Below are 19,787 nucleotides of genomic sequence, written 5' to 3' on the forward strand. Positions count from 1 at the left end.
CTTTTAGCAACACCAGGGGGCAAGGATGAGAAACAGCAGTACGTCCCCCACTTTCCAGAGGCCTGCCATTGTCTAAGGAAGAGATAATTCTAAGCACAGGTCCTCTCAGAGCAGGTGCAGTGCAGCCCATTCTCCTGAACAACTTCCAGCTGAGACCTGCAGGGCCTTGGGGACACAGACACCTTCCTTCCAAAGACAGCAGAATGGCTTTGCTAGTATTATTCCCCAGTGCTTACTGTCTACGTGGACTCTTCAGAAAGCTGCCTTCTGAAGTAGCCTGCATGCCTAATTGCCTTTCTTGAACTAAACAAGACCTTTGTTCATCTCCATGTGGTTGTGGGCATTGCCCAGGAGTAAAAACAACAGGAGTGAAAAAAAAATACAGCTGGGATATTGACCCTAGGAAGACAGGCTCCCTGCCTTCCCAGAGACCTTGCTGTGAGGGTCAGACTTGGTAGTTTTGCTTCACTGTGGGCGCCCTGAGTGAAGCACTCCAGAAGAGGAAGAAGCAGCAATGATTACCTCATAAGTGGAACCCGACTATCTTACAGGGAGCTCATTCTCTTCCATTAAATGCAGGGGTAGTGTTTCATGTGTTTGCCTTCAGATTTGGAGATTTGGTTTATTTTGATCTGTGTAAGACAGTTGAGATATATCTAACACATATAAAAAAATAATCATTTCAGTTACATAGATCCTCAATTTATCTGGGAAGATATGTAATATTACCGGCCTGCAATTGATAAGCTCACATGCTTGAGAAAAGGTTTATGTTAATTAGTTTTATGTGTGCATGTGTGTATGTGTGTGCATTCATGTGTGCATGCATGCATCTGTGTGTGCGTGTGTGCCTGTGTGTTTATGAGCATGTGTGTGTGTGTGCCCGTACCTGCATGTGTGTGCGTGTGCGTGTGCCTGTGTGTGTGTGTGTGTGTGTGTGTGTGTGTGTGTGTGTGTGTGTGCATTCATCCACACTCCACAGATCACACGTGGAGGCCAGAAGACACTTACGAAAGTTGGTTTTCTCCTTCCATCATGTGCATCCTGGGGACTGAACTCAGGTCTCTGGGTTTAAAGGTAAATGGTTTTCCTTGAGGAGACACCTTGCATGTCCTTAGTTTTAGATATAAATTCAAAATTCTGAAAGAAAGCCATGTGTTTTTTTTCAAACTTTCTTTTGTGGCTACAAGAAGGATGTCTGGAGCCTGGAAACTCTAAATGGATCAAGTGTAGATGCAGCGGGTAGAAAGGTATCACACTAGTGTATAAGCGGGGCTCTGCTACTAAAGACTTCGCTAAGCCTTCTACCCGAGCCTCACGAAGAAGACTGAGGGTGAAGACTGGGGTAGCAGGGCCTGGTCAAGGTGGACCGTCCCGCAGTTGTGACTTTTACCATTTGAGAGAGGAGGGGACACACAGGGACAACTGTCCTGAAGGATCCCATGCCTGGCAGGGCCGGGAGAGTCAACAGGAGAGGGCGTAGTTAAGGGTTTGAAACTGCACCTCAGAGATTCCTACCCAGGTGGCTCAGCTGTCACTGTGAACCACAGAGAAGAGCTGAGGTGAGGAACTGCCTCAGGGAGCTGAGGGGAGCAGATTTGGGGCTAAGTCCAAGGGTCACCTGAGCCTCTCGCTATTTCAGATATATGTCAGTGTCCAGAGTAGACACAGGAAACTGGATCCTGAGAAACAGAGATACAGAGAACACAAATAGAGTCTAACAAGAGAGGGAGCCACGTTTATTCAGAGGAGAAATCTGGAACTGGGAGGTGGCTCAGTGTGTATCAAAGTGCTTGCCACACAGATGGATGACCTGAGTTCAATCCTTGGAACCCAGTGGTGTGTATCTGTAATCCCAGGACTCCTAGGAGGAAACTGGGGAAGTGGAGACAGGAGAATTGGCCAGATGCTTGCTGGCCAGCTAGCTAGTCTGGAGAAAACAGCACAGGACATGGAGCAATGGAGACATGCCAGAGAGAGAGAGAGAGAGAGAGAGAGAGAGAGAGAGAGAGAGAGAGAGAGACACCTCCAAAACTACGTCTGTCCTGCACAGGGTGTCTCTCTCTCTTTCTCTCTTAAACGGATAATTAAAAAAATTAAAGAGGAAGTGTTATTTACAAAAGCAGACAGGTGGAGTTTGAAGCCCACTATGGTACACTGCGACCTTTAATGGGTGGCGATATCTAGCTAGGGGCTGTCCCGTATCAAGATGGATGGCTGATGGTGTGGATTGGGGTCACAGAAGTGATCCAGAGGCAGAGGGATGGGGTGGGATACCGAGGTGGCAAAGCCACAGATGATCCAGGGTACTGGGCTGACGCTGGCCCAGCCTAGGCTTTGGGGGGCTCTGGGGTACAGACTCATTCTACCAGAATGATGTAAGGTGCAGCATGGGTGTGAAGAGAGCCAAGCCTGGTATTATGCACTAATTGTAAAGCTCCTGCTATGTACTTAAAAGTGGCCCTAAATTTTTGATCCATTTATTAGTACTGTTGCCATTGGCGATAAACTAAAATAGATATTATAAAGTTGGTTATTCAACAGTCAGAGAATTAGACATCCCTTCGGTGGCTTCTGAGTAAGTTCTTATTGCAAAACTTCATGTGAGTTTTCAGCATGACACTGCCACAACACTCAGACTCATAATTTCATATTTAGTGTCTTTTCATTTTTTTGCAGAGGCCAAACGTAAAAAGGTAAAATGTGCCACTGCGCCTTACGGGCTGAAGTGATAATGGTGACAGGGAACACAGCTGGCTTTTGCATTAATAACCCTGAACACCACTTATTTGATAGCTGCATTTGCTCTCCCCTGAGGCTACTTATGGCAAAGAGTAGAATTTTATGAAAAATCTTTGGTTTTAGCTGTAGAAAAAAGGGGGGAGGAGGCAGAATTGAAATGGCTGGGTGCATGGGGTACTGTGTGCTCATTTCCCAAACACACAGACTGCCACGAGAAAATGACTAAAAGGAGCCAGGTAAGTCTGCAGTGCACAAGAGGCCAATGTAGAGTTATTCTGTGGGGAAAACTGGAGAGTATCTGATTGAAAGTGGACATGGTTGCGTGACAAAACATTGATTTCGAAGCACATCACTAAAGCAAACAAAACAAAACAAAAACAAAAACCTTCCTGTGTAGAATTGTGTGGTTATTGTTCGCCAGTCCCCTGGAATTTTAACTGGTGAGTGTACAAGAGGAGGAGCTTGGCATCAAACAATAATAAAACACCTTTGTAGAAGTAGTGTCGGCAGCTGTGACTTAAAGAGTGGGGTTTGACAGCATTGCCATTTTATAAATCCCCAGTTTCCACACAATGGCGAATCCCCGCTGTCCCTGCAGGAGGCTCACTGCCCATGGCTCGCTCTGACAGCAGGTACAGGCTCGCTTTCTGTACTTGCGTGTGTGTTACTCTTCTCACACCCAGAGCCTGGCCCACGTTTCCTATGGTATCTTTCAGTCATGTTTTCCCTCTACACCACCTTGGCCATATACTGACCGTGGTTTTCACCCATACCCCGATGTTTAAGGCTGAAATAGGAAATGCAGTGATTTGTGCTTTTCTCTGACTCCTTTCTCAAGGGCTGTTTGTGTCTGGGTGTCATGAGAATACATGAACCTCTAATTCAACAGTGAAAGGCTACATTGGCTTTAATTAGGAGCAAGTTCTATGAATATAAGCCACCTGCTCATACGTGCATACATACATCCTCAGAAACTTCTGTGATTTCAGTTATAACTCTTATTTAGATTAGTAACTGTTTTTACCCCCTTCATTTTCTCAATTAAAAACAATTGGGAAATACTCTAACATACAAAGTCTGGAGGATTACACAGCCCACATTGGTCTTTCTGACACGCGTATATGTTCATGTTTGTATGGGGGTTTGTGGAGACCTGTGGACCTGACATGTGTGTGCGTGTGTGTTTGAGACAATGTCTTTCCGTGACTGTATCCTCACCATGTAGGCCAGGCTGGTTGGTATTGTCTGTGCCTGCCTTCCATATAACCAGTGCTGGGACTGCAGGCACAATGCCACTATGCATTGTGTGAGTTTTTTATGTCAGTTCTGGTCCTCCTGCTTGCAAGGCCAGTAGTCAACCTCCTGAGCCATTCCCCAAGCCCCATATTTGATGTGGGATAATGATCTACTTCACTGTAAAGATTTGTCACTGGTATTAGTTTAATAAAAACATTGATTGGCCAGTAGCCAGGCAGGAAGTATAGGCGGGGCTACCAGACTAGGAGGATTCTAGGAAGAGGAAAGGCAGAGGCACAGTTGCCAGCCACAGAGGAAGTAAGATGAGAATGCCTTACTACTGAGAAAAGGTATGAGGCTAAACACAGATAAGAATTATGGGTTAATTTAAATTGTAAGTGTTTGTTAATAAGAAGCCTGTTTATAATTAATATAAGCCTCTGCGTGTTTATGTGGGACTAAAGGGCTACAGGACCAGGTGGGATAGAAACTAACATCTACACATATTTCTTTTAATAAAGATATGCTCAGCCGGGTGTTGGTGGCTCACACCTTTAATCCCAGCACGTGGGAGGCAGAGGCAGGCAGATCTCTGTGAGTTTGAGGCCAGCCTGGTCTACAGAGTGAGTGCCAGGATAGGCTCCAAAGCTACACAGAGAAACCCTGTCTCAAAAAAAAAAAAAAAAAAAAAAAGGTATGTTCAACTGACTGTCACGGTCTTCCTTAGAAGTCCAAAGACAGATTAATTCTAGTCTTTACTTTCCCATTTTAAAAATATTGTCTAACATTAGGTATAATAGGTTTATCCCTCTACAATTAGCCATTATTATAATTCTGTTCTTCTCTCTTATGTTTTATATACTCCCATGGTTTTGTTTTTCTTGTATTTATCAATTGATTACCAGAATAAAGTTTGGACATTTCTGCAACATTACTAACTACATCTTAGGTCCCAGTAAAACATTTTAAAACATGAAGAAATTTTTAAGACTGTAAATTGAATTTCTGAATACTACCTTCCTTTGCCCACCCAGAACCCCTATATCTTTACACAACAAAATGAAATCGTATCTTTGAGGTCTAATTGTGTGGTGGGTGGTGTTGTTTGTATGTGCACACTACATGCGTGTGCTTGTGTGAGAGCGTGGGCATGGGCAGGCTTTCCAGTTTGTGACGAAGCTAACTGTCTACTTAACCCTAATTTACCCCTGTTCAAAAGTCCCCAGTGGTGATGACCTCTGTACTTTGAAGGGGATACAGGATGTGGGTGTAGCACAGCGATTCTTTTTGGGACAGGAAGGGTGACTGGTGCAGAATGTATTGCTTTCATGATCGTCTCTGGGTGTCCTGTGGGTGTGCACTGCGTGTGGGACAAAGCCTGACTTATCTCTGCCACTGACAGTTGTGTGTCAGCATTGGGAACATTGCAAGGTGGGCAGAGTGGTAGCTAATGTTGACTGAGGGGCTGCTGGCGAAGCTGGCTTCAAAGCTGCATACACCCACTAACTGTGAAGTAACTGTTAGTATTCAGGCATCTGTACTGGCCTGTCCTTGGGGTTCTGACAGGATTCACCCTCGGCTACAGCCACTAAGAGCACCACCTGTGCACATCCACTATGTTCCCTTTTAAAAGGGCCCCGCCCACCTCCCTCCCACCCTCCCTCTCTGCCCTCTTCTGGCTGTCTGTTCCCCTCCCTCCTTCCCCCCTCCCCTGTCTCTCTGCCCCTTTCTCCTCTCTCCTGTGGCTCCTTTCTTCAGAGGCCTGTCTCCCCACTCCCATTTCCCTTTTATGATCCCTTTTCCTAATTAAAAAGGAAACCCCTCTGTTTGAACACTGTCCCATGGCATCTTGCACCGATTTTCTTAAATTACAACAGTAACCATATAGTAACTGTACAGTAACCACCTCCTTTAGGGCTTCTCTGGGTGGAGGGTGTCTTGGACACCAAGACCAACACCCGACACCAAGTGTATCGGAAGGAATGTTAGGGCCAACCGTCAGAGATCTGACTGTGAGCACGATGCGTAGGCAAAGTATAGTTAGGAGTGAAATCCGTGGCGGGGAACTGCCCACATCACTTGGCATGGCAATGTCTCAGAGTGGTCCTGGGAACCCCATCTAGATGGACTGTTAGATGGATTGTTATTTGGATTTATTCTCTATGGACTGCAATCAGCACTGTTCCAGAATCGCGCTCCACAGCAGCTGACCAAGCCCGTTTAGCTTGCAGTGGTACCCCTGTGCCCGGGAACACTGTGGGAGGCGGAGGCAGACAAAGCAGATCTGGTACAGACTGGTCCCCTGATGAACAACCGTAACACAGGCAAGAATCAAAGGCATGGTGCTTGGCACGTAGCAACAATCTGTCTATGAGGCAGAGCCAGGAACTTTTGGTCCCTGATCCCTGGTGTAGGTTGCATGCCACGTCCAGGGGAGCTGGGAGGAGGCACAGGACAAAGCGACACATGTCTGCAACACAGCAGCCTTCCCTGGCTGTGGCTCAGTGCCTTCATCAGTGTTGGTCTCCACAGAGAACTCCCAGAGACCGAGGCTGGGTACTTGAGCAGGCTGCAGGGAAGGAGCAGGGAGAAGGTGATCAAGGAGAGAAAGAGAACAGCAGCTCTCAGTTGGAGTGGTTTGGCACCCAGAGGACCTGGCTGCCTTCTGTCACAGAGAGCAGTGGAGGGAAAACCTGCGTCCACATGCCAAAGGAATAAAGGCTTTCATGAGTTTCCATCCTCTTTAATTAAGCCTTCCTCAGTACACAAGTGGGATCCTCTTTTATTTAACAAAAAAGAGACTCGATCTAATAAATGAATAAAATAGAGATAAATTGGTTCCCTAGACACAGCTGAGGGCAGGGCCTCACAAACGTTCTAAGGCAGTGTAGGGCTCAGCACCAGGAAATTTCTAGCAGTGAATTTTAGATGAGAAGCTAAGAGACAGAGGAAATTGAATTGGCACTCATTTTTTTTTTAACCCACCAAATAGGTCAGATTAACTGTCTAAGGAGCCCCTAGACTGTACAGCAAGCCCACACAAAGTAGCCATCATGCTACTATCCCAAGACAAACTCCACACTGCCATGTCGAGGTCACTGGTGACTTTGTAACCCTTGCTGAGCCCAGTGTTTGGTAGAGGAGCATGGCTGCTTGTTGACCTTCAAGTGGCCTGGCATTTTAAAGGAATGGCTTGGCTTTGCAAGGTCCATGGTGTTGAGGCCAAGGAAAGCCAGCACCATGGAACATATATGGAAATAACTCCTCACAAAGGGATGAACCTGGAAAAAAAGAGGTGGCCTCATGTATACATGTATCTAATCCCCTGTTGAACAAAATGTCCCTTAGGAGGGGAAGTCTGTCACATGGTGCAATGCTACTTGTGAGACTTTCTGGTACCTCCGGGCCCCTCAGGTGAGCACTGTACAAGCTCCTCTGAATTCTGACTGTCAGTCCACACAGTTGGTAGCTACTTCTGCATACATGATTCAGGAAGGCATATAGGGACAAAGGTCACATAAATACATTTTTTTCCCTCAAGTTCAAACTCTTTCCACTAAAAATCCCCCCAAATCAAAGAGGATAGACTGGGAAATGAAAAAGATTTCTTTTTTAAATTAAAAAGTCTTTTTTTTTAAAGCCAATTCTAAAACTTCATACTTTGTGTCTTTTTTAGCTTCAAATAAGGTATAAACCTAAATTCCTCTTAAAGATTTAAAAAGCTTTTGATGTGGTGGTTTCAAATTTAGTACGTAAAACAGACCATGCAATGTTCATCTCTTTGTGCCTGGCTGATTTAAAATAACACATTTTCAAAAATCTGTCCATTCATCAATAGACTCATTGGTTCCATATCTTGGCTATTATGAGTGGTGCTGTAGAGAACATGGATGAAGATCTTTAATGTCCTTCCACAAAAGGATGCTCACCATCTGGGATGATGGACATTCTAATTACCCTGGTATGATTACTTGGCAATGAATATGTAGATCGAAACACTATGTTCCATAAACATATCAAGATTAAGAAAAAAGACAATGTAAAATTACAAAGAGCATTTATGCACGGTTATTCCCAATCTGTATATTATTCTGTATGAATTAAGCTTAAGCTCCATTTTTTAGGCACATACTTCTGTCCCATAAGAACATAGGTGGCCGGGACCTCAGCCCTCTGTTTATCACTTTTCTTTTTAGTCTGAACATGTCTTTAAGTGTTCTCAGGGCAAGTTTATAAGGAATACAGGCCTGAGAGGCACCTATGAATATAACTTTGGATATAAACTTGGGTTGTTAAAAGGAATTTTCTGGGTAAACTGTCACTACAACTGTATATTCTAAGAAAGCCAGAAACAAGTGTTTGCAAGATGTTTCTCCCATAGATGTGGCTGGGACCTTTAGTTTGTTGATCACTGTGGGGAAATTACACGTATTTTTTTTTTTTCTTTTACAAAGCCTCTGCCTCTTTAGTGTTGGAAGCTGAAGAGTACTCCATTCACTAGGCAATGTTTTTAAACAAGTCTCAAACAGGACAAAACAAATGAATCCACAACATGACCTGCAACTGGCTGACGATGTAGGAACCACTCAGCCAGGAAAAACAAGACCAAGGGTAACAGAGAAGTTAGAGGTGAAGAGAGAGGCACATTGGTGGGGGCAGGGGGCAGAGAAACAAAAGCTGCCAGTGAAGGCTGAGATTTTCATGAAACAAAGCAGTTCTTTCAATTCTACACAGAAATAATTTCAAGTGGTCACCTCCATTTGGAGGCTAGGATGTGGGGACAAATGCTTCTTCACAGACTACGGTATGTGGAATGGGTACTGGAGCCCTCAGAACCCTCCACTTGGAGAATGGCTGCCACTGAGAGCAGCTTTGCATTGTCTTAGGCCTGGGGGTGGATTCTGAGCTGGGAAAGCAGAAACTAGCTCATCTTTCTGGAACAGAGAGCACGTGAAAGAAATGCACGAGAAAACCAGCTTCCTGCCCTCACAGGAAGCAGTCCTCACCAGATCCCTGCCCTCACAGGAAGCAGTCCTCACCAGATCCCTGCCCTCACAGGAAGCAGTCCCCACCAGATCCCTGCCCTCACAGGAAGCAGTCCTCACCAGATCCCTTCCCTCACAGGAAGCAGTCCCCACCAGATCCCTGCCCTCACAGGAAGCAGTCTTCACCAGATCCCTGCCCTCACAGGAGGCAGTCCCCACCAGATCCCTGCCCTCACAGGAGGCAGTCCCCACCAGATCCCTGCCCTCACAGGAGGCAGTCCCCACCAGATCCCTGCCCTCACAGGAGGCAGTCCCCACCAGATCCCTGCCCTCACAGGAGGCAGTCCCCACCAGATCCCTGCCCTCACAGGAGGCAGTCCCCACCAGATCCCTGCCCTCACAGGAGGCAGTCCCCACCAGATCCCTGCCCTCACAGGAGGCAGTCCTCACCAGATCCCTGCCCTCACAGGAGGCAGTCCTCACCAGATCCCTGCCCTCACAGGAAGCAGTCCCCACCAGATCCCTGCCCTCACAGGAAGCAGTCCCCACCAGATCCCTGCCCTCACAGGAAACAGTCATCACCAGATCCCTGCCCTCACAGGAAGCAGTCCTCACCAGATCCCTGTCCTCACAGGAAGCAGTCCCCACTAGAGTGGTTTTCTACGCTTTGGGTGGCGGAGTCTCTTTAATGTCTGCGCCCTCTAGAAACCTTCTCTCTAATGTCTGTCACGTTCACAGTGAAGTTTGCCCCCACATGCAAATCCCCCAGAGCTTCAGGTTTCTCCTCTCACGTAATGGACCAAGGTGACAATCAGGCACACTGGGTGGTGGCGGGGTGCGGGGTACGGGGGTGGGGGGGGAGACTGCAAGTGCAAAGAGGTGCAGTGCTGAGTCAATGGTTTACAGGAAACGGGCTTTTTCTAACGACATGGAAGGAGAAGTGTTCCATGGAATAGGAGCTGGCGGCCCTTACCTGAAGAAAGAGACAGGCATGTCACTGGGGCTATGACAGCTAAGTATTCGGTGAGGCAGAGGCCTGCGGGCCGGAGTGACTTCCCCTCCCCCCCTGGCTGAGTCAGAGTGTGGCTTCTGGTCCGCCCCTCTCTGCTTGTACACTCATGCCTTCTCGTATTTCTACCAAGAGTCCGCATCATGCCAGCTGCCCACCAAATCAATGAATGATCCCTGTCACTCTCTCTCATGTCCTGGTTCTGAAACAACCTTCTGCCGCCACCTGTCCTCTTCTTCCTGGCTACAGAAATAGAATGTCCCTGCCAGGCTGTCCCCACTGTTTGCCTGACAGGCACAGACATTTATTTCTCCCTGGTGTTTTTCTTCTCTAGATCTACCTATGTGACAGTGTAGCTTGACATCGTCCGGCATGGCAGCCATTATCAGTCTCAGCGTGAGGAGGTGGGGAGAAGGCCAAGGGTGTGAGTCACAGGGTCCGTCTGGATGCTGACTCTATCAAGGTGATGGTCTCGAGGGATTGTGCCAAGGCTTCTTAAAGATGTTCCGTTCAGCTTTCTCCAGGTAGGAGAAGGTGAAGCCCGGGCTCTAGATTTTACTAAAGAGTGCTTCCAATTGTATTTCCTGGTTAGCGAGGCACACTCTGTGTGGGCTCAATGCATTCTCACGGACAGGAGGTAGTTTTATGTTTATATGGTGTCTGTTAGTCTCTTGATGCCACGGCATTGACCTTCCTCACCCTGAAGCTACACACTCTCTTAAGAGCAACCAATGGCCTACATGTGTCTGTCATTTACATGATGAATTTAATCCTCATTGGGGTCCATTCTGTCTGTCACCTGTGGGCAATACAGGCACCTACCTCCATATTTGTGCACTCTGTAGAGGAGCAGAGGGCATGGCTGTATAGAGAATGCTATGTGGATGGCTACTTAACCAGACACTAAGGTTCCACCCTGATAAATTCAGGAGGTTCCGACAGCTTCTGTGACAGCACAAGCTTTGAACCCAGACCTTTTATCTCCAAAGCAGCTTATTTTAAAAAAATAAACACCAGTCTTGGAATGTGTTCATTTACTTTCTTATTGCTGAATCTTTTTCTAATATAAATACTAAAACTGTGGGGAGATCAGTGGACAAAAACTTTGGGGAACAAATGTAGAACAATAGTGCACAAGCAAGAAAAGCCCCAGAAGATAACGGAAGCCCAGGCCCTGCTGACGGTGGCCACAGTATGAAGGATTAGAATTCCAGGGCCCTTCATTTTAATAATAGTTTCTTAAATTTATAATGGTAAAAATGTTGGCGCTTAAGGCAGTTTTAATTGAGAGACACTAAGAGACTGTATCATGGAAAACTTGCTTTCTGAGCTACACTGTGGTGAGAAGCAGTGTTAGCTAGAAGGGAGTTCTGGGTGCCACACTCACTCAGTGACACAGTTCAGAAGGATGAGCAAGTAGTATAGGCCTGAGAGTGTCAAGCAGCCCTTTCCTAAGTGGCGGCCTTGAGTGCCCTCTGGAAAAGGCTGTCTGGAATGAGGGAGAGGCACAGTGCACAGCTGGACAGCAGGAGTAACTTCCAGAGTGGGGATGGCATGCAGGCCCCTGCACATCTAGGCAAAGTGTTCTTTCTGCCACTGAGCTGCAGTGTCAACCCTGACAGAATAGCTTCCACACACTAGATGACGTCAGTTCAAGATACTCTTAGCACAGAGGGAAAATGTCAGTCATCCTGGTCTGGTCATCACACACTGCAAATATATGGTAAAGTGTCACACTGCACCATGTAAGTGTGCAAAACTATGTGTCAGTTAAAAACAAAACCACATAAAATGTAAAAAAAGATAAAAATATGGATGTAACATGAAAGAGAGAGAGAGACAGACAGAGACAGACAGAGAGAGAGAGAGAGAGAGAGAGAGAGAGAGAGAGAGAGAGAGAGAGGCAGAAAGAGGGATAGTGCTTACAGACCACACCCACCACAACAGAAAACCACTTGCAGACTTTCTTTTGAGGTTTCTTTCTCTATGTGGCTAAAGCAGGGCTTTCCTGAAGTCAGATTTTAAAATGCAGCTCAACAATAAAACCGTTTTGTGCAGCTCCTCTGCTGCCCTTCAGGAAGCCAGCAGGCGCTCTCCCAATCAGGTGAAGGAGGATCCTTAGTGTGCTCCATTTCACCTGAGGCCCACTCCATGGGTGGCACTGTGATTGTGAACCATGATCATTTCTGAGCTAGCCTAGCCACAGGCACACTCTTTTGCTTGCCCCTTGCTGTGAGCCACGTGTTTGAAATGCCCTGTTTGTGGCTCTAAGTGTGCAGCGACAGATACCACTTCCTCTCCTATCATCCTGATTTGCTGGGTCATGAATCTTACATGTGACAACTGAATGGATGTAGCATTCAGATGTGATGATGCCCATACTGGACCATCAGTGTAGACAGAAAAGAATTAGCACCGGCTGGGCAGGAATACCTCACTGAGAATAACAAACAACCCCCACCCCAAAACAAAATAAAACAAACCCCAAACAGACCTAGTTTGAATTTGATTCCCTTCAATCTTCAGAAATGCCACCATTATCATAAGGTTGAAGTCTGATATTGGTGAAAAAAATTGATACTGGGGAGTCTGGGAAGGCTATGAGGGGACAGATGTCCTTTGTGTTAAAGAAACTCGGTGAAAAGCTATATTATAACTTCTTGGTAATTAAATAGGCTGTAAGAGCATGAGGCTAGGCTTGCTTTGAGTCAATTTTTTTTTCAGCATTATGTTAGCACTATCACTGAGGGACACAGAGTAAGGATGGGTTGAGAACTCGCCTCTTTCATTAGTCCATGCTGCCTGCTTTGCTGTCTTCTTAGAATGGAGGAGTATTGGCGGCATTGAGTAGCCTGCGAGTATATACAAGCTGCTCACGCTAAGGACTAGATTCCTGCTGCCATCTGTGGTCACTCGTTACACGATGCTTGCAGCATACATTAGAAAGGAGACTCTGTGTGCTCCTGATCCACAGGTGTAGCTCCCATTGGCAGCAATGCACATACCTCCAGTGTGGGGAGCTGTCATACAGTGCACTCCCTGGTGAGACAAGGACCCCATGGTCTGGCCACGGTGCATCGGGCGTGCCCTTCTCCATGAAGGTCAGGCATCCACTTGCCAGTCCTCAGCTACCTCTGGGTAATCCTGCTCTTGGCCACCTGGTAATCTGAAGGCTAAGGAGGCTACCGAGCAGGGAAGTGTCATTCAAACTCATTCTGAACAAAGTGGTTTTGCTAGTGCTATTTTCTTCAGAGAGTCATCTCCCTTGGGTGTAGAGAAAGTCAATCAAGAAAATCTCCAAAGGAAGGATAGATAGTGTGTAGAGCTGGCTATTTAATCATAGAAATCTTGAAAATTCCAAAGAGATTTAGTTATGTGATGTTTGTGCGATCTATGGAAGCATGGGCCACCAAAATCTAGCTGCTGGACAGATAAGCTAATGGGAAATTTGGCCATTTAACAACCAAAATTTCACATGCATTATAAAAATTGGCCAATTCCAAACATCTCCAATGTCATTATATCAGACGCTGTGACACCTGCTTCAGAACACTTGGAAAGCCACCAGAATTCATGCCAGAGAACTAACAGTGTGTGCCTAAAAGCACAGATGAGTTTAGTTTGGGGACAGCAGGGTCCAGAAAGTGCTGAGACTAAATTCAGCACTCACTGTTCCTGCCTGACTGCAGTAAACTGTACCAGGCTGTGCTTTCTGATGGTCCTGGCACCCACTGTGTAAGGCTAGCCTGTGCCAACTTCCCACTGAGTACTCTGTGGAGGAGTGTGTGTGTGTAGGGCTAGCCTGTGCCAGCTTCCCACTGGGCAGTCTGTGGAGGAGTGTGCATGTGTAGGGCTAGCCTGTGCCAGCTTCCCACTGTGCATCTGCCTAGTTAAGAGACCCTGGAAGGAGCTGTTACTAACTTCATGTCATAGAGAAGGAACAGCATTTAGAGACAAGGCAAGGGTCAGTTCTCATGAACTGGACACAGAGTCCCTGTTGGTGACGTGAGAGCATGGACTGTGTTTGCGCCTCAGGTTCTTCGTGCAGCCATTCCTTTTAGATAGGGCAAGACCCTGTAGGCATCTTTATCTTGTCTCCTCCCAGAGCTTTTCACACACTGCCCTGTCCAGCAACATCACCACCGGGAGTAGCCAGATGTAGTTACTTATCCGAGTCTTAGGTAACTCTGGTTCCTTGTATATGTTTTTGGTAGCTATATTTCAAGTGCAGTCATCATAGCTGTCCCTGGTGGTCTGGGGCCAGGAACCCCTGAGGTTGCAGACATCAGAAGATACTCAAGTCTCTGACAGCCCCCGGTGTTGTGATTTGCACATACCATCCGGACGCTCTGAATGGCTGCAGGAGATTCATGACAATGCAGCGCAAAGGCTGTGCACCCTGTCGCTATACTGCATCGTTTGGGGGAATGATGACACAGCAGAAAGCTCTGGACGCACCCAATTTCCCCCAAATATCTCCAGCTCATGGTCAGTTGATCTGTGGATGTGGAACCCACAGGTAACTTCCCAGCTATTTTTTCTAGGATGTAATGCTCCCCCAATTTAGTCCTTAGATGCCCCGATAAAGATCCTTAGTTCCCAACCTGGCACTGCTAGGGGAAGAAGTGAGTGGAAGCTTTAGAAGGCACCAAACATGTGCGGTCATAGGTCATCAAGGGATGTTGGGACCCGAGCTCTTCTCTTCCTTTCCCTTTCTGTGTCTAGCCTGAGGTGAGGCGCGTCTTTCACTTGTCATGACATAGTGTGTGGCCACAGACCTCAAGCAACAGGGACAGTTTGTCATAGACTAAAAACCCTAAGATAGCAAAAATGAACCTGTTTACTTTATAAGTTGGTTGCCGCGAGTCTTTTGTTGTGGGATTGTAAAACTAACACAGATAACCAGAAACCAACGATCAACTTAAAAGGCAGATAAAGAAATACATATTCTCCAACCTTGCTGGTTCTTCTCTGTGTTCTATCTCTTCTTCAGTTCATCTCATATCCACTCACTGAGTTATCTTATAGGATGACCCATACACAGAACTCGGTCTCTTAACCCTTCCTAGATGACCATTCCCCATCTGCCGCAGAGAGGAGCATGCAAAGGCCGTTGCCATGACGACCATCCTCAGCATCTCCTCTAGCTTTCTTTCATTTCCCATCAGCATCCCACCTGGGAAGTGGGGGTTTCCTGCTACCAGGTCTTCAGTTATGATCATACATATCCCCCAGTCCTGTTGACCTGGAGCTGTCTCATTTGAACAGCTCCACCCATTTCTAATTTTGCTAACATGTCACCTGTGCACCTGAAATTCCATGCATTGTGCCTACCCAGACACATGCAGGCCACCTCACAGCTGCCCCCTAAAGCCAACCACTGGATCAACTGTGGCTCCCCAGCAGAGACTCACACAGTTCTGTGCACTGACAGAAGTCCATACCTACTAATTAAATGGCATCTCCCTCCCCCATCTCTCTCCATATCTGCATGGAAAACACAGAATATATTCTTGCAGATTTCAGACTGATTCCAGAAGCACTTAGACTGAATTCAGTGATGAATTGGTGAGCACATTTCTTTAATGATCTCAACATGAAGTTCTGAATAAGAGAACACGGCCTCAGAAGTTCTGCTGGGAACACAAGGGCACACGAGTCAATGGCTAGGGACACGATATATTTGTATGTGAAATATTTTCATGAGGGCGTTACGTCTGAAGTGATGGAAACTAGCAAGCAACAAAAGACAGGTATAAGAGCTGAAATAAACTTACCCTGGGTTGCAATATAATGATTGGGTCGGTGATAACCCTAAAAACAAATGAGAAAGAATATCTGATAAGTTTAAAGCCAATGGGTGGCAGAGACGTCATACACTGGTCTGTGGAAACAACTCTGCATCCAGAGACCAACCACGGCATCACTTGATGGCTCAGTGTGTGAACGGTTGGGCACATGCAATAGAAGCTTGTTTGCATTTGGGATGTCATTGGCAACGTGCCAAGGACTGAACACATACTCTGTTCTATCGATGTAGACAGTTCCATCAATATCAACGCTCAGAGCCGTTCTCAAACACTACTCACAGCAAGGGCCAGGAGTTTAAAGAAGCAGAGTTTACATAAGACCCCTTCTTTTAATCATGACCCTATAGGAAGCAGGGAAGATTAAACTGGGGAGCCAGAAAAGGGGAGGCAAAGGTATCATAGGAGAAGTATCTGGGAAAGATAAAGTCAATTCAAAGAGAATTACTTCTAGTAAGATAATGCATCATCGCGGACCTTAATACATTTCTGTCCCTGGAGATTACCCTAAATATTGTTCTCAAAGATAACCGGAAAACAGAAAAAAATGGAGAGAAAATACAGATTTCTCAGGTACCTTAAATGCCTCTCGGTTAGATTACTTTTGCTCTTGAGTCAACAGCAATGAATAAGAAAGGCAGCAACTCGGTAACACACTGACTCGTCCCACATCTCAAAAGCGGGAGCTGAGACCAATATTACGTAGAATTCTTTAGAGAATTGCTCATTTGTTAGCAGTTGGTCCCACTAAAAGAATGGTGATTCTGCAAGTCTATTGCCTTAGAAGGTGTCCAGCAGACAGGAGGGACATGTCTGATGAACTGAGCTAGCCCACACTGTCTCAGGCGTGCCCGTGTTACTGACCACCTCTGTCAATTTTCAGTCCTCATCTGTATTACTTATCAGCTGGAGATGCCATTAAAATCCTGCACTGGTTGGCTTATCAACTTGATACAAACCTAGACATATCTGAGAAGTGGAATCTGAATTGAAAAAAAAAAAAAAGCCTCTAAAAGACCAGCCTTGTAGGCAAGTCTGTAGGGCATTTTCTTGATTAATGATTGATGTGAGTGGGAATAGAAGGAGACACTTTGGGAATGGAGTCTAAACACAAAAGTCATTTGTGTCTCATGTAGCCCTTATCCACATAGCCTAAAGGCAATCTGTATAGTAATTTAACTCTGTGGGAAACTATGTTGCAGCGCTATGGCTGAAGGTGCAGGGGGCCCTTTGTCATTGGTGACACTAAGCTTTGTATTGTGCATTGACTGCAGTTTGTCACATGAGGTGGGGTGCAATTTTCCAGTTGTGTGGCCTTGTGTCAGTACTGGAAAAGTTTGGACTTTGGAGAATTTTGGATGCGGGGATTAGGGAAGCTTAACACGCATATGGGTAAGAGCAGACCCTGGAAGTGCTAAAGGATTGAAAACCTGGCCTAGCACCGCCCACGCCTGGGAATGCGGAGGCATCTGTTGAATCTGTTGGTGGGGGTCTGAGCCTTGCAGGGCGCCACAGGGCACCCTGGATTTTCTACTCCTGATTTCATTCATTCCTTCAACTGAAAACAAGCTGTCTCTTAAAGAATTTATCCTAATGTAAGACATTAAGTTAACATGATGCAGAATGAGTAAGGCAGCCATCTTCAATAATTAAACAGCTTGCATATTTAATGACATGCCTTGCTTGTCTTGGAAGTCCTGGTGAGCAGCTGTGGATGACTTTGAAGGCAAGTTAAAAGTACCTCGATGACAAGAGCCTGCAAATCATCTGCACTAGGAATTAGACGGTTTTTGTCCCATTAATATGCAAGCATTTTTTAAAAAGTTGTTGACAAAAATGTAAAAACATTTTCTTAGTCCACAAAAGCATGGGTAGGCAGAGAGGGTAGAGAAAGGGACTAAGATGTTTATCTCCAAATGGGCTCAGCTGAAACAGCACTGACTGCATCCTGTGGAGTGTGGGAGCCCTGAAGCTTGTGGCTGGTCACTGATGCCCATCTACTAACTGCATCAGTGGGGTGTGGCATGCATGTGTCAGAGCGTCTGGGCTTACTGACAGTTTTTAAATACATACATCGATGTAATTGCCGTTGATATAGTCGGAGTTGTTGTCACCTTCCAGCATCTGCAGCCTTACCCTTGAGTGGTCATCTGTAAAAGGAAACAGAACAGCCATGAATGGAGGTGACCCCTGTAGGGAGAGATCCTGGATACCTGTACTGCTGACCACACCTGTTTGGGCGGGTCACAGGTATGTAGAGGGGTAGGATAAAGAGTGAGGAGGAGAGGTGCTCCAACTCTTTTGGGGTTCAGGCCGGGTCTCGAAAGGCTGCCGAGACTAACCTGGGTTTTTGAGGTAAGTAATATTCCACAATAAAATACCACTATCATTCTTATTCAATATCCTGTTATAATTCCGCTACAGACCCCCAAGGCTGACCTCAGACTCAGAGCTTCTGTGTGGCACACAGCTCCTCCCCATGCAGGGATCTGCTTTAAAGATGGCTGGCTGCAGTTTGGAATTTGACTTCCTTGGAAGGCTTAGCACCAAGCCTGCAGTATTACTGGGAACTAGTGCCCCCCCCCCCCCCCCGGAGATGAGGCGAATGCTTAATGAGCTGGAACCCTGAAAATGGGAGCCCAGGCAAACTTTCTTCTTTTTAAAGTTCTCTAATCTCAAGTATTTTGTCACAGTTACAGACAGTCCACTAACAAGATAAACAATAAGTATCACGTGCCTTCTAAACTTCCCATTTTGTTATTAAGGTTGGGATCTATAGATATTTTTAAGAATAAATCTATTTTTTTTTTGATCACTGAAATACATACAATATTGTAAAAGCTGGAGATTCATACTTAACCCATAAGAGTTGCTTTTTGGAAGTTTGAACAGCTTCACTAAATCACATACAAGGCTTCAGATGCTGAAGGTTGCCTATAAAGTCCTCCTTGAAAGATAACGGCTACCAATCCTTAGCCCAGCCTTCTAGGAAGTTTGGAAGAACTCTGTCCTAGATAAGGTTTTTGCTGCTGTGTGAGAAAGACCATGACCAAAAGCAACTTGGGGAAGAAAGAGTTTAATTTCAGCTTACAACTCTCAGGTCACACTCCATCACTGAAGGAAGTCAGGACAGGAACTCAAGGCAGGAACCTGGAGCAGGAGCTGTTACAGAGACCATGGATGGTGCTGCTTACTGGCTTGCTCCTCAAGGCTTCCTCAGCCTGCTTTCTTATAGAACCCAGGACCACCAACCCAGAGTGACACCACCCACAAAGGGCTGGTCCCTCACATATCAACTGTCAATCAAGATAACGCAGTGCAGGGTTTCCTACAGTGAGCTGGGCTCTCCCACATCAATAATCAATAAGAAACAGACCACAGGCTTGCCCGCAGGTAAATCTGGTCGGGCATTTAGTCAATGAGGTTCTTTCTTTCCAGACAACGCTAGTCTGTTGTTAAGGTGATGTGAGAGTACCCGGCACAAAGACCTGGCCCTCTCTGTAGTTTTCTGGTTTTCCCAGAAAACCAGCCTTTGCCTCCTCTGGAGAAGGGACTGGAAGAAACTGTCAGGAACTTGGCTGTTTCAAGACTAAAGGAGAACAAATATTATCAAGCACTAACCCTAACAAACAGGAAGCAACCTATGGGGATGTAATTGTATTAACAGGTATAGTTACATTATTTTCTGAATGGAAAATCATCTGTACAAATACTATTTGTTATCTCAGCTACTTCCCTGAACATCTATCTTTTGAAAAAACCAAAACAAAACAAACAAAAAAAAAAAACAAAAAAACAAACCAAACCAAACCAAAACAAAACCCTCCAGAAGTCTCATGGTCCTCAACCCCCATCACTAGTTTTGTACCAGAGACACAAAATGTACCACCAAAATATTTTCTGAATAAACAAAATACAAACATTATTTTTGAAAAACACATCTTTTTTATACCACCTCTAAGGGTTTGGCTGAGTTCCGGGGAGCTTGCCTGGATTCAAACCTAGGCA

The 19,787-nt window shown here is 45.9% G+C and overlaps 1 protein-coding gene and 1 long non-coding RNA gene across 5 annotated transcripts in view; both read right to left on the reverse strand.

Moving 5' to 3' along the window:
- The window catches only part of Ptprm (protein tyrosine phosphatase receptor type M), a 677,957-nt gene that overhangs the window by 57,338 nt on the left and 600,832 nt on the right, over positions 1 to 19,787 (reverse strand). For all 4 annotated transcript variants that reach the window (XM_027397791.2, XM_027397790.2, XM_027397789.2 and 1 more), the window contains 2 exons: positions 17,853 to 17,929; positions 15,750 to 15,786 (listed from right to left, as the gene is read on the reverse strand). In XM_027397791.2, coding sequence (XP_027253592.1) covers positions 15,750 to 15,786; positions 17,853 to 17,929 — 114 coding nt within the window. The remainder of the gene's footprint in view (positions 1 to 15,749; positions 15,787 to 17,852; positions 17,930 to 19,787) is intronic.
- LOC118238444 lies at positions 6,115 to 11,806 on the reverse strand. The gene is made up of 2 exons (XR_004768778.1): positions 9,937 to 11,806; positions 6,115 to 6,547 (listed from the first exon to the last, which is right to left on the reverse strand). It is a non-coding gene; the product is annotated as an uncharacterized LOC118238444 (long non-coding RNA).

Source organism: Cricetulus griseus, chromosome 2 (assembly GCF_003668045.3).
Source record: "Cricetulus griseus strain 17A/GY chromosome 2, alternate assembly CriGri-PICRH-1.0, whole genome shotgun sequence".
Classification (NCBI taxonomy): Eukaryota; Metazoa; Chordata; class Mammalia; order Rodentia; family Cricetidae; genus Cricetulus; species Cricetulus griseus.